Source organism: Lissotriton helveticus, chromosome 5_1 (genome assembly GCF_964261635.1).
Source record: "Lissotriton helveticus chromosome 5_1, aLisHel1.1, whole genome shotgun sequence".
Lineage (NCBI taxonomy): Eukaryota > Metazoa > Chordata > Amphibia > Caudata > Salamandridae > Lissotriton > Lissotriton helveticus.
Window position 1 is genome coordinate 573,027,027 of NC_136065.1, and position 24,799 is coordinate 573,051,825.

Below are 24,799 nucleotides of genomic sequence, written 5' to 3' on the forward strand. Positions count from 1 at the left end.
GTGTAAAAGGCGAGTTGTCTGAGTCGTTCAGAGTAGAGCGTGGTGTCCGGCAGGGTTGTGTCCTGGCCCCCTTTCTCTTTTCACTTTATACAAATGGACTGGAGGTGGCGATGTTAAGGGGGGGCCAGGATCTACCCCAAGTAAGAAATCGCCCGATACCCGCTCTGCTCTATGCGGACGACGCCGTGATACTGGCCCGTACCCCTCGCGAATTGCAGAAGGCGTTGGATAGGTATGCGACATTTATGGGAAACCTTGACCTGCGAATAAATATAAAAAAGACTTATGTGATGGCAGCTGGCTCAGGGAAAACAGGGGGTAAAGATATATTCCTTGAGAGAGAAAGACTCGAAGTTACTGGCCAATACCCCTATCTAGGCATTGTAATTGATGATAGAATAACTTGGAAACCTGCAATCGAGGCCAAGAAACACCACTTAATGCGAGCAATCGCTGCGCTCATAAGCTTTTCACAGAAGCTGGGTAAAAGGCCACCTCCAGAATTGTTGCATATCTATAGAGCTAAGTGTCAATCGACAGCCCTGTATGGGGCTGGACTGTGGGGCCATACCAATACTAGCTCTTTACAAATAGCAGAGAACACCTTTCTAAGATTTTTATCAGCGGCACCTAAATGCGTTTCTACATTTGCGTGTCATGTGGAACTGGGGATCCCGTACTTGATGGACTTGGCAAAAATACAACCACTTTTACTTTGGCAACGCATCTGGACAGCAACGAAAAATTCACTTACTGAGCAAATAGTGGCAGACTGTATGTCATTCGACTATTCAGCAAAAATCACCTGGCTTATGTACGTGAAAAAGTTTCTGACCGACCTAGGGCTTGGAAACTATTATTTTGCTCCTGAGAGCATTTCTGAATTATCTAGAAAGGAATTGAAAGTGAGGGCATTGAGTCACTTAGGAGAGCTGCATATCGCCACAGAAGCAAAAAAAGCTTTGGTTCAACATTCAATGGCGATCCAGACCACCCTTACAATCCAACTATACTTAACTTTCGTTTTGTCACAATTTGAGCGATTTCTTCTGGTAAGATTCAGATATAATATATTTCATCGATTGGTGGTATTTCCACCCCAAAACAGTTGGGATCGAATTCTATCATCCTGTCCATGTGATGGAATATCAGAACAATCAACCATTCACACTACTCTGTTCTGTAACTTTTACGCCAGTCCTCGTAAGCTTTGGTTGTTGCCGTTGTTAAAAAAAATGGGTTTTAGAAGATGTCGCCCAGCCATGCTGCGACTGCAATTTTTAGAGTCTGAACGGATTTGTAAATACATCGTGACAAATGTATCTTTAATCATAGAGCAAATCTTTGATAAATTGTTTTATCTTATCAGAAACATATGAAATAGCAGAAATCAAGAATACGTATGTATTATTCAGCATCGCAAAGGCTCCCCCATGTTCTGTATGGATATCACGTTTTTAATTGATCGGAAAAACTTTTGCTTAATGTATATACAATGTGGTTTTTTACTTGTGATACTGCTTTTATGGTTTTTCATGTACTTTAAAAACCGAATAAAGAATTATATATATATATATATACCTAGAATTACATCTGCTTGTCGGCTGCAAGAGTGTACTTCAAATGCCAGGCAGGATAGGGAAATCCATATTTTAATACCCCAACTCTAGTCTGGTGTGTGATGCAATTATTAAATAATCGGTTATGGCAAGAAAAAGGAAATTAGTATATTAACACACAAGAATAGAACGGAGAATAAACATGCTGGGCAAAGATGAAGTAGTAAAGCCTGGGAACTGAATGCATCTTGTAACCCGCTGCGACATCTGGGAAAATAGAATATTACATACACAAAATTGGTTATCACTCACAAAAAGTATAAACCAAATGCTACAAGGGTGCCCTCTCCAGAACAGTGCCAGAAGAGATCTATTCCCAGTAGAATGGCCACCTCCTTCCAGGTCATTATGGACAGTTTCCAGTCTGGATTTTGTGGAACAGCTTAATTAATAATGGCTTTAACAGTCTTGTTTTACTTCCACTAAACTAACACACCTGAAAAATAAACAATTTGTAGGTGAAAAGTTCAGGTCTAGAGAGAGTGTCAGTAATGATCTGGAGAAGGAGGTCTCCCTAGTTTCTGGTGGTTTGCCATGCTTGAAGTTTTCTGCTGTGCTTCATGCTGCAGACATGGGCACCAGGGTTCATGGTGGTACAATCTAACTCCAAAGGTTGCAACAGGCATAACGTTTTGTTAAAAGCGTTTCAGATAGAGTAAACCGACTCAAAGACCATTACATTGCTTAAGATACTTTAGATAATGGGGGCTTTCCAATTTGCAGTTAAGAGGGCTGCAGACTTACAAGATGGCCGGCAGCCATTAAGAGCCCTCAGGAGGTTGAGCATAGCCGCATCGTGCATGTGCTGCTCACTCTGCGAGACTGCTGTAGTAGAGTTTGGGATAGAGGCTGCGATCACTCTCCTCCCATATTTTTCATGGGCTTGTGTCATTGTCTTTCGTAAATGCTGCCTTTGGATTCATTAATAGGCTTGTTAGTCCCTCCTTAGTACAGTCTTGTCTTCATTTGTATCCTCCGATGGTGACTGTCCCTTTTACTTCAGTTGTTACACAGGACTTGTTATTTAGTCTGTAAGCACTATTTACTTTATTGAGCTTCTGTTACTGCAGGCCGGACATGCGCTGCTTCAGCTGAAACCGCCCACTTGTGCTCTTTAAAGCAGCATAGCCGCCCCGTAGCAAGGGCGCCTGCTTTTAATCACTTTAACCCGGTATTATCTTGTGTCTGTTTCAACACCCCAAGTAAAATGTATTTAGAAATTATTAGCGAATTAAGGGCCAGATGTATGAAGCTCAAATGGGTTCGCAAATGCCGAATTTGAGCAAAATGGTATGTATGTAGCAAATTTCAGTGCAAAATAAGGAATCGCAAATTTGCAATTCCTTATTTTGCAATTGCATTTAAGGAATCGCAAAATTTGCGATTCCTTAAATGCAATGTATGATGCAAAAATTTTTTTTTGCCAATTGTCCCTAAGGAATCGCAAATTACCACCAACTTCAAGTTGGTGGTAATTTGCGAATATCTTGAAAAATGCCCATTTTTGAATTTTTCAAAGTGCCATGTGATGCACATACATGCCCTTAGGGAATCTATGTGCACCACATGTGCACCCATGCTTATTTCAGGGGTGCAACAGGGTGTCCTTTGGACACCCCTGCACCCTTGAAATTATTCTCAATTTGCGATTAGCAAATTGAGAATAATTTCACATTCATTCCTATGGGCCTCCTGGCCCATAGAAATTAATGGGAAATTATTCCTTAATTACGATTAGCAATTTGCTAATCGCAATTAAGGAATTTTAAGAAATCGCTAAAAAATAGCGATTTTCTACATACATACCATTTTGCAATTCTCAAATAGCGATTCCTTAAAAATCGCTATTTGAGAATCGCAAAAGTGTATCTTGATACATCTGGCCCTAAGTCTTGTGAATTCCTGGTAGCACATAATCCTGTGAAAATGGGCTGAAGCGGACAACAGCACATCTGTGTTACATGTCATCTGTACTAAAGCCCCTGATGGGTTGTTTTCCAAAGCCTGTTTTATTAACACCACCACCAATACTACCGCCACCAATACCACCACCTCCACCAATGCCACCGCCAATATCACCACCACCGCCACCAATACTATAACCACCGCGCCAATACTATTACCACCGCCGCCAATATTATTACCACCACCAATACCAACACCACCAATCCAATACCACCACCACCACCTATACCCCACCACCAATACCCCAAACAATACCCCCAATACCCCACCATCAATACCACTGCCACCAATACCAGTACCAGCACCCCCACCAGCACAGTACCACCACCACAAATACCAATACCACCACCACAACCACCACCTATGCGCCCTCGCTCATTAATAATAGCAGGGGCACTGTACGAGGCCGGAGCTGCAGCCAAGACAATCCCTCCCTCCATGCCTCCCATAAAGCACAGCCCGCCCTGCAACAAGAGGTGAAGCCAGAGCCCTACAACAGCTGGAGTGTTTTTTATAAGGCCAAAAATAGCAATGACATTACGCAATGCCACACTGCACACTCAAATTACGGAGAGGGTAGGAAATAGCCCTCCCCTGCTCTTCCTCCTGAGCCGCGACAGTGTAATCACAGAGCGGAAGGTGTTGGAGCGCTTCGTTAGTGTTTATAGCTCGGATCATATGCAACTCTCACTCCACACTTTGTGTCCTTCTAATTTACAACACTTACACATCTTCACTGCACTATTTATCACTCCTTTGATGACGTCGCAGGCTGGTCTCTTCCTCTGATATTTCCAATCTAACAAGCGGTCGAGAAGGCCCTTTATTGCAATGCAAGAGGTCTCGAATTTGCGAAGGTTTAGGCTACTAGTATTGTAAATGAAAATGTCTTTTATTTATGTTTTAAATCCCAAAACACAAATAAAAGGCATGGTCATTTACAATGCCAGTAGCTCAAACACGTGTGAATGCGAGACCTATTGCATTGCAAATGCTTGTTTTTATAATCAACAACCCAACAGATCATGCAAAACACAATAAAAGGGACACAAGTCGAAGATAAAGAAGTCAAAACCAGAAGAAAAAAATTATAATAACTCCGACCCCTCCCCACCCCACCCAGGTGAACTGAGGAGTTTGAAATCTCTATTGCTCTCACAAGAGAAGGAACATTGTGGGACCTGCTGTATTGGTTCATCATAATCAGTGGTTATTTATTTTTTGAATGTAGAAGTGTCAGCTGAGTTTCGAATTCTGTGCTTATCTTTTGTTGAGTATATTCACCTTACACGCAGTGTCACCCATGTACACAACCAATCTGCCTACCTACTAGTGAGCCAGTAAAGGCTGGTGCTCTGTTACAATTCATCCAATATTACTCCCAAACAATCAATCACATCTAGGTTACACTTAAATATTTAAAAGTAAAACTTTAGATGGATGGCTTTCTGCAGGTCCCCAAACTGGTGAATTATGTTACTGAATTCACTTTGAAATTGAAGATGCAACATATTCAGAGCTCTAGGAGATGGCACTGCCAGGATGATTCTGGGCATCCCTAGGTAATAATCAGCCAAGCCAGCTCTAAAAACTTTACACTGGCTACCTATCTACTTTGGGTGCATTGTTGAAAGCCCTTACTTTAATCTTGCCAAAGCATCCCTAATGGGATGGCTTCAGCGAGACCTAAAAAGTGGGCAAAAAATCTGGGCACTGTAATTGATAACAATCTCAATATGGAGGAGCATGTCAAGACTTTATCAGGCAAGTGCTTCGGTATGCTGCATATGCTTAAAAATATTTTTCCCTGGATCCCTCTTACCACCAGAAGGGCCTTGCTGCAGGCAATCCTAGTCAGTAAGTAGACTAGATTATGGAAGCGCGCTACTGGTAGGGATGAGGGAAGACTTGTTCTCAAGGTTACAAGTTATTCAATACAAGGCGGCACGGTTAGCACTGAACAAGCCAGCTCGAACTCCATCCCTCCCTCTACTGAGAGAGTTACATTGGCTCCCGATGAAGAAAAGAGCAGTTTTCAAACTTTTATGCTTAGCATTCAAAGCACTCCATGGGCTCGGACCCAGATATCTCACAAAAAAACCTAGAATGGTATGCCCCAACTCGCCAGCTCAGATCCAGTGGGCAAAAGCACCTTCGAATTCGGAGAATTACGAAGGTGAAGACGGAAGGTTGGGCCTTCTCCTATTTGGCCCCTAAGTATTGGAATTCGCTGCCGGAAGACCTGCAGTCATGCCCCACTCTGACTCTTTTTCTAAAAGCACCTTAAAACCTGGCTATTTTAGATGAGTATTTTGCACAATGGTCTGTTTGCCTCCAGGGCGCCGGGATGATTAGTGCACCATATAAATATAAATATTAATAATAATAAATAAACAGCCCCATAAATTCTTATTGGTGTCTGCCTGATTGCTAGCGCTGGGGTACCGGAGGGTAGCTATGCGCTATATAAATGCTTAATAAGAATAATAACTTGGACCTCTCTGCAGAAAGCCAGTTGCATAACACACTGTTTCTATTCTGCAGTTAGACCCCGCTTCCACACATATACAACACCATTTATCAAACATTGCACTAACAACATCATTAAAGGTGAGACAGTATTGCTTTCAATACCAATTCCACACACCAGTAATGAAAGAGCACTTCTGCGAAAAGAGTCAAATAGAAGGGTTCGATTCGATTAGCTTTATTCGATTTCAATAAAAAAATCATAAAAGCAACAACAATACATAAAAATACACCAAAACATTAATACATTTGATTTCGTAAAAGAATTAGATACATTTAAAAATAAATTAAATCAATAAAATGAATCGGCTAATCAGTATACAAAATGCAACGTAAACAAGATAAAAAACAGGAGCAAGTTGGCCACGCAATACAAGATCCCTTCTTGCCGTCTGGAAATTACTCTATGTTGTCTGACATTATGACGGGACATATAGTGTTCTGGGGTAAAAGTCACTTAGAGACCAAACTGATATGGGACCATCCCCTATTTGTGGCTGCCAGGATTGCAGGTATGGTACGACATATTTATTTCTAAACTTTACAAGTACCAAGTCGCCCACAGTGTTTTTTACGAGAGGTCCTAACCAGGCCACCCTTCGGACACTTAATATGGTCCCGTCTAAATTGGAGGGCAGAGGTCTATTTTTGGTGAGCCAGTACACTACCTTATTCCTTAGGTCCTGCTGTCTCTCGAGTTTTCCCTTTGGGAGTTCAGGTATTCCTGAGAGGACACAAACAATAGGAGCTGCCTCAGGTGGCAAATGTAGGTGGTTAGTTTTGTGAGGTAAAGTATCATGACTAGACACTATTCTTTTATAAGATGACTTGTCTTTATTCTGCCCAGCCCTAAAGTAAGAAGATTGTGATGGCATAGCGGCTTTTGGGGTATTTACAGCTTTCATGTGTGGGGCAACTGGTTGTATACTGGAGAGCTTGCTTTGTGTGGTGGAAATTGGCGTATCTCTAGGGGCTGGATGCTGTGATAGTACGAGCCCTCCCATAGATTTAGTAACTATTGACTTGACTTTTATAGCTTCCTCGACTCCCCTAAGCCTGTCCTCTAGGCTAGTCATTTTATCAATCAACGGAGTTATGATTGACTTCATCATGGTTTCGAGCTCCAACAATAGGGAGGCCTGTGTAGGTGTTTTCGAAGTCGCAGTGCTGAGAGTATTGCGTAAAGGTGGATTACGATGTAACTTTTGTGATTTGGCCTGACTGCCCGTGTGTATAGCCTCATCTCTCTTCCTTTTAGCAGAGAGCACCTGGTTGGGGATTGCCGGTAGGAAGTTTGCTGTTGGTTGTATTATGTGGGGTGTTACCTGTGGAGTGTAAGTTAATTGGGAAGAGCAGCTAGACCCATGTTTAGGCTTAGATATTGGGGAAATTAAAGCTTTTTCTGGAATAAAAGGGGCATAAGAGGTTTTACACAATTGATTGAGTTCATCCAGTAATGATAATGCCGGGGCTAAATTAGCAGTCTGAGGCGGAGAACCCAGACCGAAAGAGCTGTCTAGAACTGGGGATCGTTCTATTCTATCTAAATCACTAGCAATGGGCAGTATAACACGCTTAAAAAACGAATCCAATGTTCCCCTATGCAGGTCACCCTGAGAGGAGAGATTTATAAGGTCCGCTTTGCAAGACATAGCGTAGGAGCTATCACCAATAAGGAAGTTTTGTACTAAGACAAGATTGAGAACCTTGGAACGGACTTATTAGAGGGACCAGAAATAGTCAATGGGTAACAGTACCTTTGATCAGTGTTCCTGGAATATTGGCATAAGAACTAAGGGGGGTGACCCGACCCGGTCTCCTCTGGCCTATGATGGCCACAGATGGCCCGCTCTCTGCCCGGGCTCCACCCGGCACCGCCCGCGCGCGTCCGCGACGCGGAGGAAGCTGTCGGGATTTAAGCGCCTCCAGGCGCGCTGTGCAGGAAGTGGGCGTGTTGTCCTCCCAGGGCAGGCTGGGAGCTGTAGTTTCCACCCCGCTCCGCGTCCGAGCGATGTCACCAGCTCGGCGGTGGGGGAAACCACAGCGTCAGGGTCCCAGCAATAGTGCAGTGCCCAGCAAAGATCCGGGATAGCAGGTGAGTTTAGAGCCCCCCTCTGTGCACCCAGTCCGGGTCAAAAGCGGTCCCCGCTCCTCCGTGGAAGCTGTCGGGATTTAAGCGCCTCCAGGCGCGCTGTGCAGGAAGTGGGCGTGTTGTCCTCCCAGGGCAGGCTGGGAGCTGTAGTTTCCACTCCGCAACGCGTCCGAGCGATGTCACCAGCTCGGCGGCGGGGGAAACCACAGCGTCAGGGACCCAGCGATAGTGCAGTGCCCAGCAAAGATCCGGGATAGCAGGTGAGTTAAAACCCCCACTCTGTGCACCCAGTCCGGGTCAAAAGCGGTAGAAGGGACTTACAACAGTGGTCGGAATAAAAGGAAAATAGGAAAGCCTGACCTAGAGCGGCAGCACAAACAGAAGAAACAGAGAACATAGGTGACAAAAGGAATATCACAATTGCATGTTGCAAAGAAAAAAGTGTGGACGTTTTTTAAAGGCTCTCTTTACCTTTCCAACTTCCATGCTGGCCCCACTGTGCATGGTAGATGTCAAAAGCACCTCAAGCCTATTTATTTCCCAAATCAACTACTGTGCAAACACCACTGCACCAGTAAGCCGTCTAACCCCAGCATGTTTTTCGGTCTCACCCTTCTCAAAGCTGTCCCCTCTTCCCTTCCCAACCAGCCTGGAAATTAGCTATAACTGGACAACCTATTTCAATGGTCGGCCACCCTACTCTCTAGGCTGCTCAAATAAACCTGCAAATTCCACAACAGAAGTATGAAAGAATGACAGCCTGTTATCGGGCCCATGCTTGGTTTAGAGCAACCATTCAATAGTCTGCATCATCTCCTACTTGTGTTTTGAAAGCAGTTGGTACCGGCATGCTGAACATTACACAAATAAAACAAAAATACTCATTCTTTTCAGTAAAATGGGAAGTATTTATTGTATTGTATGGTAGCTCTGCACAACCTACAGCCAGTGTTCACTTAAAAGTAAGGGATGAGCATGATGGAGCCAAGCACATATGTTGAGAATAAAGTTCTAGCCTAGCTTAGGTACCATCTATTCATACAGCAAGCAGAATATGCATACCAAGCAGTACGGTCTCCTACCTTTGAATACTTAGAAGTCATTGAATTTGTAATTCTAAGTGCATTTATATACCACGTAATACCTCTGACGAGGCATTGAAGCGCTTTGCGACAAGTTGCACACTAACCCAAGGGCAGTGGTTAGGCCAGAGTTCTTGGCTATTGTCAGTTATTTATTGTGAATTAGTATTGTTTACTCAGGCAAACCATTTCATGCATTCACAGGGCACAACTTACGAAGGTCTCAGGCTAGACAGAGCACACGCACGCAGGGTCTCTGAGAGTCTTCTCTGGAGACCTTTGTGTTCCTGTGTTTCGGAACAGGGAGCCAGCTCACCTCAGGCCCTTGGAAACAGTGACTTCAGGACACAACACACAGCTAAGTCCTTCAAGCAGGGGGACACAGCACACAGGAAAATCCCTTTAGCCTTTCCTTGGTTGAAACAGCAAACTGCAGACCAGCCCCAGATCACATGGCAAGAGCAGTCCTATCCATCAGTCTCTTCACTTGTTTCTTCCTTGGCAAAGGTCCTCTTGACTACGAAGTAGCTCCAGTCTTGTTCACACTTGATCAAGCCATTCTCCAAAGTTCAAGGGCAACAGCTCGCATAGTTATACCCATCAATGGCTTTGAAGTCTTTGTGTTACTGGGGGAACTGACCCCTGCTCAAACCAGTTCTGGGTGCCTCCCTACCAGTGACACCTTCTTCCTTTGATTAGTGAGGGTCTGGATTCTCAATCACTCAGCAGGAGATGGGACAATTGTTTTATTGCACCAGTCCAGGCCTCTTCACCTCTAGGGGCTACTCCTCCCCCTACATTCCAGATGCAGGTCAGCCTGTGCGGTCTAACCTCCTCCCCTGGGTCAAGACATTCCCCAGATCCTATCGCTTTCAATTCCAGCCAGTCAATCCACAACCAGGCAGAGACACATAGAAAAAAACAAAGCCACTTCTGAAAGAGTGGCTTACAAACACAATGCAAAAACCCTCTTCATAAAAAGATATGTTATTGAAGGGTGAGTTCAGGCATACTAAACTTCACCTCCCCATCTTAAGCCTTTGGGAAGATCGGCTGGAAAACATATTACACAGCCTTCCCATTCTATCCTATGGCCTTTCAACAGTGAAAACCTAAATGGAGATTATTTCACTGTCAGGACATGGCACACACCTTAGTACATGTCCTAACTTTCACATGCACTACACCCTGTCCAGGGAGGACCCTAGACCTACCATAGGGGTGTCATAGGTGCACATAAAGGGAAGGGTAAGTTCTGGCAAGTGTGAGCACTTGACAGAACAACATGGCAGTTTCAAAAACTGCGCAAAGGCCCTGCAATGGCAGGCCGGAGTACACTTTTTAAGGCTACTTGTGCAGGTGGCACATATAGTGCTGCAGGCTTACTAGTAGCATTTGCATTACCAGCCCTGGCACACATAGTGCATTTTACTAGGGACTTCACTTAGTAAGGCAACCATACCAATCATGGACAACCAATTACCATTACTTTATACAGGGAACACTTACACTTTGAAACTGGTTAGCAGTGGCAAAGTGCCCAAAACATCTAATTTGGCAACAGATGTCAGAAAAAGGTCTAATGGCAAAGCAAACAGTTTAGGGAACTTTAGACAAAAAGGGCCAAGTCCCACAAATACCAGCTCTTGCACGATACCATCAGACGCCATCAAATAGCTAGCTAAGACGAACTATAATTTAAGGTGCATCACAAAATGGTGTGCCCTTCCCTCTGAGGGTACTGACGTCATAAAGAAAAATATTATTTTTACAAATACATTAAGGGGGTGGAGGGTTGGGACAGGTGTGCCCAGAATCACATTGTTTTTCAGAAATCACGATTAAAGCCCCTTCCAGTCAGACTTTCACAGATCTTTCAGTTTTTATTCAGCTTGGCTAAAGCTTTAAAGATCCCCGACAGGGCGTTTGTATTAGCGGTGCATTTAATTTTCTAATTTTATGCATCCATACACTCACTCGCTACTCTCTCCTACATTGCTTTTTAGACGATGTTGGGTACACCAATGTTGCTTCTACCTTTTTACTTTGTGCTAGGAGTATATCCAGATTCCCAGTTGGAGAATCAACTTAAAGGGATAACCTTGACTGTACTCTATTTTTTAATTTAAAAAGTGACCATTAGTCTTAGTGTTGTCTTTTTTTTTTATCGTCTTCACTTTAGTCTTCTTAATTTTCTCCAAGAATCATTCACAACTAGGGTTATCTATCATCTTTTCTAAAAGCATACCCCAACTTCCAAACCACTAAATGTTTCATATCTTGGCTGCAATTGCCACCACCCAATCCCGCAGGTAACACTCTGACCCCCAAAAGCACCATCATGTATTTCTTTGGATCAGACAAAAAGGTGGACCCTCTTTGGGGACCTGTTAACTTATGTGATCTCAGACCCTTTAAGTAATGCCTTGCTAGACACCCATGATAGTACCTCAGCCACAAGAGACAATTTTGCATCTCCTACCCTTCCACTCCTAACACTCAAGCAAACAGCATTGTCCAAATACTGCATCTGACATTTCTTCCATTTTGACTCATCCAAATGAGTTTCTTGTAGACATGATGGCAGTGTAGATTGTCATTTTTATTGAACAAAACGTAAATTTTCATTTAGGTGCCCTATACTCGTATATTACTTGCGATTATGTTATGTAAAATGACCAGTAATCAAACAGAGTGTCTTACTTAAACATACCTCTGTTAAGATGTGATAGACAGACACAATCAATAGGCCATGTGTTCTTAGAAGTACAGCCACTTTAATCAAGGCGAAAGGCCAAGTAAAAAAAGACAGGAACAAGTGCATAAAAACTAACAGCAATTTAGAGTGAAGCACACAGGCTATGGAGCGTACATACTCTACATATTTTACACAGAAGTGCAGAATTGGATGGTGTTCTCTGGATATACGAGACCGCTCCAGCACAATACAAAGTGATTACAAAAAGGCGCTTTAATTAGGGACGCTTCAGGACAGAGTGGCAGGACTGAAAGGTGCACAATATTGATTTTTTTCCGGGACGGAAGTAAAAGCGGCAACAAGATATGAATATTTTTTTTTATTATACAGCCCTAAGGATGTTGTGGGGTATTCCCCATTAACGACGAAACACGTGTTGGCTTTGTGGCCAGAAAGAAAGAAGTGATCGACAGGCTTAACAATTGAAAACAACCTGGGAATACGGATTGTGATTTTGGACATACTTTTGTGTACTGTAAACATTTTATTAAGTGTGTGCTTGAGGCTAGGATATGGTGACAGTGATCTCTTGATCACGTGATTGGGGAGTGGGGTGAATCTCCCTACCTCAGAGCACCGCAACCATACTAATATTGTGTCAGATATTGTGTGCAATAACTAAGCACCAGATCCCTATTTTGATCACCTACACGAGACTAAATGAAAATAAGATTCCATAGGTGATTCTGTGTGGATATATGTTGACACCTTAAGTAAGTCTTTCAGGGAAAACAACTCCTGAAGGCTTTCCCTGGTAAAAAGTTTGCAACATTCAATTTTGCATTCAAATGAAAAAAGGAATATGCACCACATGCCACCACTAAATATCTAAAAGTGAATCAGTTGGCTGGTTTGTAGTAAACAATGATCTCTGTGCCATAAGAAGCATGATCAATAAACCAACGGGGGCTACAATTGATCAATTTACATGCTCCAAAAACATCTCAATCTGCTCCAATGAGTGCACGTTTAGATGCTGTTTGGAGATTTGGATACAACATTTTTATTTCGGTCTTAACTTACCTGTACAATGGGAAAGGATGTAAAGATTTCTGATGAAGATAATGGTTTACTAATTTCCTGAAACAGAAAATGTAAGTATGAGTATTTTATCTGTACAGTGGTAAGCAAAATCCAATTTGGTTTTATGGTTGCTATCAGGGCATTGGGGGTACAATCTTTATTTCTATGCAAAATAGATTTTACATTAATGCACAAGATGAACCAAAGAAATGATTGCATTTTGAGAATAGATAACTTGGCAAAAGCAAACTGTTAGACAGCCATTTCAAGACTAGAGGATCCCCATTATAGGCTTAACCCATTGGCAGCTATGGCCAAATCAGTGAACTTAAAATAATATTGTATGGGAGCCATTTCTTGTTTTCTATACATAGGAGACTTGTGAAAAATTCTAAATGATATTGAATGAGACATACCACTTTCTTTTCTTGGAAATCAGCGACATGATTGATGGCAACAGTTGAATATCCGACTACGGAATACAAGAAAGAGTGATATTTAGATTAAACCTCGTGAGTCAATATACATACAAGAATAATTAAACCACATTATGGAATTTTTATCCAAGTTAGCTTCAAAGTTCTGAACTAAGTTTCTACATAACCCGATTTAAAAGCATTATCAATAACGATGTAGTCATGATTGTATTAATATTTTACACAAGCTAATATGTTCACAAGGAAGCGCATGACCAATAAACAAACACCTTGCTATCCGTGCCTAACTTACCACACTCAAAAAGTATACTTACCAATAGTTGTGCAAGTCCAAATGGTTTTGTTGGACTGCCGAAATACACCAGAATCATTTAGCATTCACAGTGCAGTATACATAAACGAAAACGTAAATATGCACTGGACAATGCTAAATATGTTTTAAAGGTAAAGATCTTATACCAGGATATAGATCACAGCATGCTGAAAGGTTTGTTGTAGGATGGGCCTACTTTTTCTTATCTATTGGTCCCCCCAGCTGCAGGAGTCTACCCTGACAGCCAGGGGAACTGTGGCACTTGCATCAAGACGCATTCTTCAGTCACTCTGGCCGTTCCGAGCTAGAGGCATGACCGAGCAGGCTTTTAACCAATTCTCAGCCTCCATACATAGCTTTGGTGTTCTCGGAGCCACCAGCATGACTTGCCTTGCAGCTTAGTTAAATCCTCGCTATAAATCTGTTGATATACAAGTTCACACACCAACTTTAGATATAAATATGGTTTTATGGACTTTTAAACAGTTGACCGTGCATCAAGTGCCCTTTCCACTCGGGGGAATAAATCATGTGCATGAGAGGTACAACCCATGATTCAAGGGTTGCAGATGTACTGAACTCACTTCAATATTGTGAAATGATTTTGAACAATAAATTAAACTCATATTTTACAGTTCGGATGGCGTTTAAATTCACCTCTCAATATTTAGTGGTACTATATCTTAAATGAAAATTTAAACGTCAGTTTGACGGGGATGAGTAACATAGGTCGAGGGACCACGCACTGGGAAAAGAATAGAGCTAAAGACAATCCTTGCCCTACAAATGTTAAGAGAGAAAAAAGTAGTCTTGAACACCCGACAGAGAAATGTACATCGAAATAAACCAAAATATGAATAGATTCTTTGCTCATGACGGTCAGTATTGATCTGATGCTAATTATTTGAAGAACAACTTGTCAGAGGAAAACCAAACATGGTACCTTCACTAAAATAACGCCAGGAGCGCAGATCCATATACCAAAAACTAAAGTAAGGGGTAACACTCAGCCGGGTCAAACAATGTCTCTGCTTAGGCATATGCAGAGTTCGAGCTGCACTCATCACTGGGTTTGACTCACTGCTTTTAATCAAGCTTCCAGGGTTGGCTACAATGGCAAGAGAGACTCAGAAGTTCCAGCTAACCTCACAAAAGGCGAAAGGAGTCCACCGGATTGTCCTGCACTTTGGTTGGCCAACCAAGATGTTCTGGACATGGATTTCTGAACAGGTGGTTTTCCAACAGTGCCTTATCTTCTTATCCTGCTGAATATTGCTGAATACAGGCTGTCAAATGTACACCCACCATCTCACATTCTTTAACTTTCTTGTTCTTTCATCTAAAACAATCTTACTCCATCTAAATCTTAACTGCCTCACACAAACAGACACAGAATAACTACATGCACTGATTCCTATCGAACCTTGAGTTAATTCAGATTCACACACAAATCAGACACCAGGGATTACCTTAAACAAGCCAACCAATTTTACACACTATGACGATCATATGGGCTTTCATGTGCCCCACAAGGTGATTCAAGCTGAACTCTCGCAACTGAAAAAGAGATTGTGTAACCACTGTCACCCTTTCTCAATGCCCCTCAAGTCCAGCAGGAGGCATTTGGGTAACACATACCAGGCTAGTCTCAGAGGCAACATGTCTGTGAATAACAAGTGTATAACCAACATATTAACCCCTTCCGCGCTCATGACAAGCTCAGCTCGTCATGAGTGACGACGCTCGTATGCTCATGACGAGCTGAGCTCGTCAAGTAACGCGTTTTTAAAAAAACGCAGCGCACAGCGGGAAAACCGCTAGCGCGCATGCGGTTAAGAAACCCTTATGTCCTGGCCTAAATAGGTATTGAGCAAAAAACAGATTGATGAAGTACACTAATACCAGGATGGGGGAATCACGCAGTGCATAGAGTATAAATTGTTCACCAATAATTATGTAATGACCTTCAAGAGTTGAAATACAAAGGTTATTTAAGGTAGAGTCTATCAGACAGTACAAGCTGTCTCGTAGCAAAAGTGTAGTGAGGATAACCACACAGGTAGGTTGTAATTAAAGATGATTTATTCAAGCAAGTAACAAGTAGTATAGTTCTAGACAAAAGTAGTTATCTTCTGAAGGAGAGCCCCACCAGGAGCAGCCCGTATGCTGCTCACCCCATGCTCAACTGTCACTTCACCTCTCTGTGTCCCAACATTCCGAGGCACATCATGACTCCAACATTCTATTGGGCACAGAGCACAGGCACTGGCTGAGCAGGAGGTGTAAAATATATTTCATTACAAATGCAGGATACTACAAAAAGACATATTGAGGGCTTACCAATAACATTCCTGGGTTTGAACCCAGTGATTGCTTACCATTAGTTTCCTGTCACTTGTTTGGCAGCTTCTTATTAGATTTGTTTTTTCAATCGTGTGTTTCTCTCTTCCGAGCAGCATGGCCACTTTACCGCTTCTTTAACTGGTAGGCTTCTATGCTTCCTCTGCTCACTTTTAGGGAGCAACCTTTTTTCTTTTTGTTTAACCTCTTCATAATAGTGTATATGTTTTCAAGCTGTCTCCCGTGAGCTTTTCTTCTCCTCTCCCTTTCGTTGCCCACGTGTTTCTTTCGGCCAGCCGCACTTTTGTTGCGTTCTTGCCCTTATGCTTCTGCCCCCATGTTCCGTCTTGCTTTTTTCCTGTGTTCTCTTCTTGTTGCTTCTTCAACCGCCCATGTTATTTCACCCCATGCCCCTCCCCAAACAGCCCACTCATCCATTCATTTTTTTAAAGTGCTTTCACGCGACTCTTTAAAACAGTGTTCTTGCGCTACTTTTTACAAATTTAGTGTACTAAAGAGTCCTTTAGTAGGAACGAGCATGCATGTTGAATGCATGCGAAAACCTACAAAATGGCACCGCTTCTTTCCCGTTTTTTTTTTTGCCATTCTTTATAGCAGCTACGATGCTGTCACAAATGACAAAAAAAAATTGCAAAGCCAATAGGTCCTTAAGGTGCAACCTACTGGCTTTGTCATGCTCGTTACATCTTGCGTGTGAAGCAGTATGGAGGGACTCCATTGATGTGTGATACGGAAGATAAGGCCAGCAAACCAGCCAGCAGCCTATTTCTAGTTCCCAAAACAAACTTCCCGCTCCCGCAGCAGGATGCAACGTCCCCCCTTGATGACATCAGGCTGACAGTGAGAGCCGTTCTGCGGGGATTCAATTATGATACATTGTAGCAGTTGGGTCAGAATGCCAGCAGCCTTAGCTCAGCTGCGGAATAAGCGGGCGTGCGCCATGGGCGATGCCAGCTGCCACAGACTCAGTTTTAGACAGTACTTTCAGTGCCAGCTGACACACAGCTTATGCTTGACATTGCATTTCAGTGCATTATTGTGGAGTATCACACTGAAATGCGTTAGTCTAACACCTGGTGCGTGGCTCTTGGCAGGACTGGTCAGAATCTTGTACATAACTTATGACAGACAGACAGATTAACTGTTTTCCCTCTATGGGGGATGCACAGTCCTCTATGAGGCATGCACGGGTGGGTGAGCATCATCTGTCATAACTCCGCCCACAGAGAAGCATAAAGCGTGAACACAACATATAAAAACTATCTACACATAAACTCTTTATGAAGCAAAGCAGGTTTCTAAACCCGGAGGTTCACTGAAACGCCTCAAGTGGCACCTCACTTTGGCAACAAGCCTTGTTCAATGCCTGAAAGGGGCAGAATTTTGTTTACAGTGTGAATGGGGCGGGGCATGGAGCTGTGTCACAGAAGGTGACCTTTAGATACATGCTAAACTCTACTGGCTGAAAGAGAAAGAAAATGCTAATTTGTGCACTTTTAACGGTAATTTGCATTCATTTTACTACTTTAATTGTTTAAAAACTTAGCATTTCATTTATAAACTTTATTTCGATCTAAAAAAATCACAAAAGTCAACACAGTACAAACACAGTGTCTAAAAATCATCAATAGACATTACGTTACACTATTCCGATACACCTGACTGTGGCTGAATCCTATAATACACTTTGATAAAACTATAAATAATTTAAAACAACACTAAAACCCACCTATATAGTGGACCAAGAACAGTTCACCTCAAAAAGAGCATCAAACAATACATTAAAATTCATATACAAGCAAGTCACACATATTAAAACGGGAAGAAAGGGGGAGGAAAATTACGCACGCCTCTCTGCAGACCAGCGAATCACCCACACCCAGCCCAAAAACGTAGCTAGGGCAATCACATGAGGGCCATCCACTGCGGATTTAAATATTCTGAATGCCTCACTGTGGACCCTGGTCCCCATAGAAGTACACAGGGGTTTTATCCAGTATCTCCTCGGGTTGTGATACGCTGGACATGCAAATAACATATGGCCCACCGTTTCATCCCTATCTGGGCAAAAAGGACATTTACTATTGCTGGCATGCAAGTTAGACCACTTAGAAGTGAAGACCTTGGTGGGTAAAGTACAGACTCTAAACTGATGGAATAATTTACGATCACGAGTTGAGGAGATTAAATCCCAGTACTGTTCATAATTAGGTTCGGATTTAATATATAGGAAGGTGCTTGACAATGTAAGACTACTGGAAGATGTATACTGTCGGGAATAGATCCAGTGCCAATAGGCTGTCTTTAGCTCTGTTTTAGAAGGAAAGACTCTTCCCTCTGGGGAGGTCCACAACCGGTTCAATCCCAACTCACTGAGAATATTTTTGACACCCCTAAACCACTCTATTTTATTGTTCACTTCCATATCCCGAATTTCCCGCACGGCCAACGCATAGTTGGCTAATTCGGGAGTCACCCAGAGTCTTCTCCAGTATAATACTGATCTATAACGGGCAACATCTCTTATGGAGTGACACCCCAGGTCCATATAGAGAGGAATTAGGGGGGTTGATTGCGGCAAACCTGTTAAAGATCTTAAAAATGTGTTTTTTGCTACCACCAGCGCTTCCAGATTCGCATGCGCCCACAACCCTGAACCATACAAAATTGCGGCACTGATTTTAGAATTGTAAATCTGCAGTACTGGGGCCACGGGTTTTGTATAGGAATGACTATGCTCCCTAAGCAATACACTTTGAGAGTTGGGCATGTCTAACCATGAGACAGTCGATTTGGGGCTTCCAACTCATCTTTTTGTCAAGGGTTACCCCAAGATATGAAAAAGTCTCTGTTTGCTCCAGAGCACCTTCCTGCATCCTAACTTCACCGATTTGTTTAAAGGAGTTCTGGAGGACCATAAACTTCGTTTTGTCAACATTGACAACAAGGTCATGATCCTCACAGAACTCTTCGAATCTTGTCAGGGCACGTTGGAGACCCTGTCTTGTTTTGGATAAGATAAGGGTGTCATCGGCAAACATTAGGAGTGGGATCTTTTTTCCACCTAAGCTGGGGGCATCAGTTGGGCAGTTTTCAAAATATTTCAATACCCCATTTATATAGATGGAAAAAGAGTGGGTGCAAGGACGCACCCCTGCCTAACACCCTTCTCGACCGGGAACTTGTCGGTGGTGTGACCTTCTCTATCCCACCTAACCTGGGCAAAGGTGTCTGTATGCAATTTAACAAAAGACAAAATCTCCAATGGCATACCCAACTTTATAAGGCTATGTCACAGTTTAGAGTGCGGGACTAGGTCAAATGCAGACCCAAGGTCCACAAAGGCTGCGTAGATGGAACCTCTCCCCAGAGTAACAGTACGCCAATCGATGAGAATGAACCTTAACACCTGATCCACTGTACTGATACATTGTCGGAAGCCAGCTTGTAGGTCTGATAGGATGTGGCAATCGTCCATCCATGCCTGTGTTCTCCCTAGTATCACTCTAGCCACAACTTTCTGAATGCAATCGATCAGGCTAATAGGTCTATAATTTCCTGGCAGTGAGCAGTCCCCCTTTTTAAAAATGGGAAGGATGACAGCACCAGCCCAGGAACTTGGAATGGTTCCCTCTTGATCGATAGCATTCATAAAAATGTTGATATATTTTGCCCAGGATGCCAGATCTTGTACAAAAAGATCTGCAGGAATGCAGTCTAGACCCGGAGCCCTTCCTTTGGGAACTTTAAGGAGGGTTACTTCTACCTCCTTACTGGAGATGCTAAGTGGAGGAGGGGATGATGGCACAACAAAGGTGTCCTGAGTGCCCGAGTTAATAGCAAATTGACCTTTGAAGTGACAAACCCACTGATCCGGTCCCACATGGTTGGTGGGAGCTTTACCAGGGTCCCCACTCCCTCATTTCACCAAGTGCCAAAATCATGCCATATCCCTTCCAGAGCATGCGAGGAGAAGTTCCGCCCAATGGGCCTCATCCCATTCCCGTTTCGCCTTGAATTTTGCTACCTTGTAACCCTGCCGCTTCTCTCTTATAGAGACCTGGTTCTTACTCCCAATTGCGGCTGCCAATGATTTGTAAGCAGCCTGACATTTGGAGTTATACCACAATGCTGCTTTGCACACAGATGATACAGGGCCTTTTGAGTTGTGTGTGATAAAAAAAACTTTCAATTGATTAAAAAGATGCTCGTGTGTTTATGCAACTCCATCCCTAGCCACCCCAATTCAGCCTCTACCTGAAGGGTAACAATATAATTAGCTACAAGGTTACTCATAGCTTGCAACTTCTCTGAGTCAAGTGCTACCTTGCACCATTAGTCAGGTGGACTATTTTGCAGTCCTACCAGATTTTTAAGGGCAATAGCCCGCATGGAAACTAAGAGTGGGTTGTGTTCACTCTCAGGCCGGGCAACCACCATCATATCAAGCAATTCTGGCCAAAGTTCCATATTGATAATAAAATAGTCTATACGACTAGAACGATGCCCATTGCCAAATGTTGGGGCCCCAAACTTGTCAGACTTCGTGCGGCCATTGGTTTCTCTTCACGCATGTTCTAGGCACAGAGCTTTTAGCTGGAGAGCTGCTCTGGTCCACTTTTTTATGGGAGAAAGATCCAGCAATGGAATTAACCACTGATTGTTCTCCTCAAAGCTAAGATTCATATCCTCACAATCAAGTGGTTGGTAAGTGCAATTAAAATCCCCTGCGATTATAATGTTGCTATTCCCTTTGTGTTGAGTTAAAAAGACATCTAAGAGGTCTACTGTATCAGACGAATTCCCGCCTTGCAGACCCCTAAAATAAACATTAATAAATACAATGTCCTGGGTACTAACATAGGATAGCTTGAGAATAAGAATGTCCTGTGAATCAATAAGAATCTCCTCTAGATTATAGGAGAGGGACTGCCTAATTCAGATTGACAAGCTTTGGTCTACCCCTATCTCCCTGAACTGCTGGTTTAGAAAAGTTAATATATCCCTCAAAGAACACCTTGTCCACTGCCCAGGTTTCTTGAAAAAATATGATATCCTGTTCGTCAATAAATGTGGTCCATTCCGTAGAGACTAATTTACTTATAAGCCCCGCAACGTTCCAGGATGCTATTTTGAGAACTGCGGGAGGCTCCAAAGGTGTACTTAATGGAAGGCCTAAATCAGAAATTGGCGTGGGAAAGGGTAGAACATTATCACTGATAATACAGGGTGGAGCCATGTCGATGGCGCAGGACCCCAGTGTGACCAGACTGCCCAGGCTGCTGCAGTGGGACACTCGGTGTCCGCTACCACGGGAGTTATACACTCCATTGCTACGCCTTTCCTGAACCCATCGTGAGGAGGCATTGGTTGGCTGGGACGCTAGACCCAGTCAATCAATATCCTCCAGATTGTTAAACTATTCGAATCTATTAAAAGTTGGGACAGAATACTCATATATCCCCTGAGCTGGTGGTACACAATTGCTAACAACACTCGGCATTTGCATGGACCGTGTGTCTTGATAGAAATACCCCAGAGGTAGGTTGTTTATACTTTCCTCACTCAAATACCGTGAGCCAGCCCTATCTAGAATTGTCTTTACTAAGCAGGGAGACCCAAAATTAACCACCACACAGTCACCTCTACTTGTTTTCTTTGATTTACCTATCCACACAATTCTGCGGGCCATTTTGTAGCCCCCGAATAACTGACCCCCCCCAACCTTGTTTTTGAATCGATTAGATGGAGGGCCTTATTCCTCAAAGAGACCCAGTTTTCCTTGACACCAGATTGCAGGTGGGGTACGTTAGTAAGGACAATAGAATAGGGCGTTGCCTCGGGGGGGGTAAGTTAAGAATTTCATTACAGTGATGGCTGTTCAAACCTCCCTGGCGAGCGGTATTATGAATGCCGCTCCCTAATATTGCTCCTCTGCCGGTTACCAATGTGTCAGAAAACAGTGAATTGCTCATCGGATGCTGGGAGGGTTCTGCCACATTTGTACTTGCCAACGCCTCATTGTTAATAGGTAAAACAACGGGAACAGTTGGAGCTGGAGCTAATGCTTCAATGGGAACAATAGGACTACTTGGAATGTTACTCAATAATTGGTGCTGGATGTTAGTTAGTCTTTGACTAATGTCTGACAATTTTAGTACCAAAGGATCAAACTTTGCCTGTAATAGTTCTTCAAACTTGGCAACAAGCCTCATCTTCACATCACAAGGCATCTGCTTAAGGCTGATCGGGGGACTAGTGAATGTCGGACTGGAAATCTTGGGAGTGGCAGCCTCTTGTTGGTGGCCTTTCTTACCGCGAGGGGGCCCTTTAGTTTTGGCCCCTTTATTAACCTGATGCAGGGTGGTAGGGAGCCCACCCGCCTTCCTCCTTCTGGATGGGACTAAAACTCTGCCCTCACCCTTTTTAGCCTGGGATTGGCGCTGCTGGCGTGTTAAAATCATGTCAGGAGAGGAAATAGTGGTGTCATGATCGCTCGCTAGAGGTGGGGGTGAGGGAACAACTAGCAGCGAAGGAGAAAGGCCAGAAGATGATTGTAGTGGTAGTTCTATAGCCGAACCCACCCCCTCTTGTGGACAAATGAGTGGAGCCCCAGCTGATACTCTACGGGGATCGATGGATAATCTTCTTTGAGTGAGCTCGATCTCTTCGATGAGAACAGATTCGGCTCTCAGAAGAAAAGCATCGAGTGTCCCGACAACCCTCTTTTGGGTGATCTTACTCATGTTGTACTTTTAAAACCAAGACCTGATTACCAAAGAAACAGGGGACTTCAAATAGAGAGAAAGAAAAAAAAAGAGAGAAGACTATAACAAATATCAGTCACTAACCAGCTCTGTATAGAGGCCAATTTAGAGATGAAAGGGGGTGACCCAGCCCAGCCTCCTCTGAGCTACGACGGGCCCGCCCTTGGCGCTGCTGGAGGTGCCCTATTGCTTTAAGCGCCTCCAGGCGCTGCTGGATGGCGCAAGCAGAGGGCGCCCCACAGGGATGCTGGGAGACTGAGTCCCCTGCAGACCAGCAACTAGTACCCAGCAATGTCGCAAACAAACAACTGCCCGGATTAAAAAATGGCGGACTGAAGGCAGGTAGGTTCGTTGTTACCAGATGCAGCGATGGCAGCGAAAGTCAGTGAAACAGCCAGCCAGGTTCCAAAAGCGTCCCGCGCGACGTAAATATGTGGCAGTGCCTAAATTAAGACCAAGGAAAACCTGGTCTTAAACATGCGCAACAATGAGAAATGCTTTATTTCTCCTCTTTGTTGCTATTTCTATGTGTGCTGCGTTGTGCAGCACACATAGAAACAGCAAGACACCACTGATTGATTGCACATAAACAATCATTGTAAAAATGATGAGTTGCAACTTCTAGGAGTGTTGCTCAATGCAGCACACAGAGGTTACAATTCGCCTTTTCAGATAGTTTATGTGCAGGAAGAGACAACAATCCCCCTACAATGCAGACACCCAAGGAGGCCTGCGTTGGCGCTAGGCAGCTTAATTTAGAACTAGTGCAGGGAGAAACGAAGGGCTGCACCATATTGTTGTAAACTCATATTGTTGTAATATGGTGTAGCCCTGCTTTTCTGAAGTGGCGGAGTGCGGCGTTAAGCCAAGAAGGCTAACAACGTGCTCCATCACTTCATTGTAAATATGCCCCTTATAGTTCTTTTTTCTTTGCCTTCCTTCCTTCCTATCACTTTCATTTATTTGTTCTTTCCTTTTTACTTTCATTCTTTTGGCCTGTTCCGTTCTTTTCTTCTTTGTTTTCTCTTTTTCGTTCTGCATTTCTTCTTTTTTTGCTCCAGCCATTCCTTTCTCAGTGTGTATTTCTTCCATTCTTTCTTAATTACTTCCAACCACCATTCTATTCCTGTATTTCTTCCTCCACACCTTTATTCCTTCTCACCTACCTTTCATTTGTCGTTCAATCATCAAGCCCCGGAGTATAAAATTCAGTCTATGTCGTACAAGCCTTTCTGAGACATACCGCATAGAATGACTAACATGGGAAATATTGTTTTAATTGTAATTTCCCTAACAACTTTACACTCACTGTAAACTCATGTGCTTCATTTAGGAGTGCCCAGACACCTGTCACACTATCATCAATATAACAAGCATTGGCATAGCCAATAGGTCTCGCCTTTGGGACCTTATAAGTGTTTAGCCATGCAACAGTTGATGTTGTTGCACCAAGGATATTGTGCTGCATAATTAAATACTTATAAGGTCCTAAAAGCGAGACCCATTGGCTATGCCGCAAAGGCATAGCTAAGGCGGAGTTAGGCGCCATCCGTGTTGCTGTGATATAGTAACTGTATCTGTATGCTATCATACCACAGATTGCTTTGTACATAAAGGACGCCAGACTCGTGCAGAGCTTGGACGGGCGAGTATGTTTCCACGTACAGCGTACAACATGTGATTGACGCACTATAATCCATCTTAGTGCAAATCTTGATTCTGCTGTTGTAAAAGGTGCCGGGTTTGTAGAACAAGAGCCCGAAGAACTTGCAGTGAGTGAAAGACTGGTAGAGCTGGACAAAAGGTAGTCAGTCAGATGTCAGGCAGGAGTTACTCTGACTAGCAGGACTCTA

General features: G+C 43.3%; 1 protein-coding gene across 1 annotated transcript in view; it reads right to left on the reverse strand.

The window, feature by feature from the left end:
- RPP30 (ribonuclease P/MRP subunit p30) overlaps window positions 1–24,799 on the reverse strand; it is a 145,529-nt gene that overhangs the window by 109,944 nt on the left and 10,786 nt on the right. The window contains exons 2-3 of the mRNA XM_078641013.1: window positions 13,485–13,540; window positions 13,069–13,125 (exon numbers count right to left, since the gene is read on the reverse strand). Of these exons, the coding sequence (XP_078497139.1) occupies window positions 13,069–13,125; window positions 13,485–13,540 (113 nt within the window). The remainder of the gene's footprint in view (window positions 1–13,068; window positions 13,126–13,484; window positions 13,541–24,799) is intronic.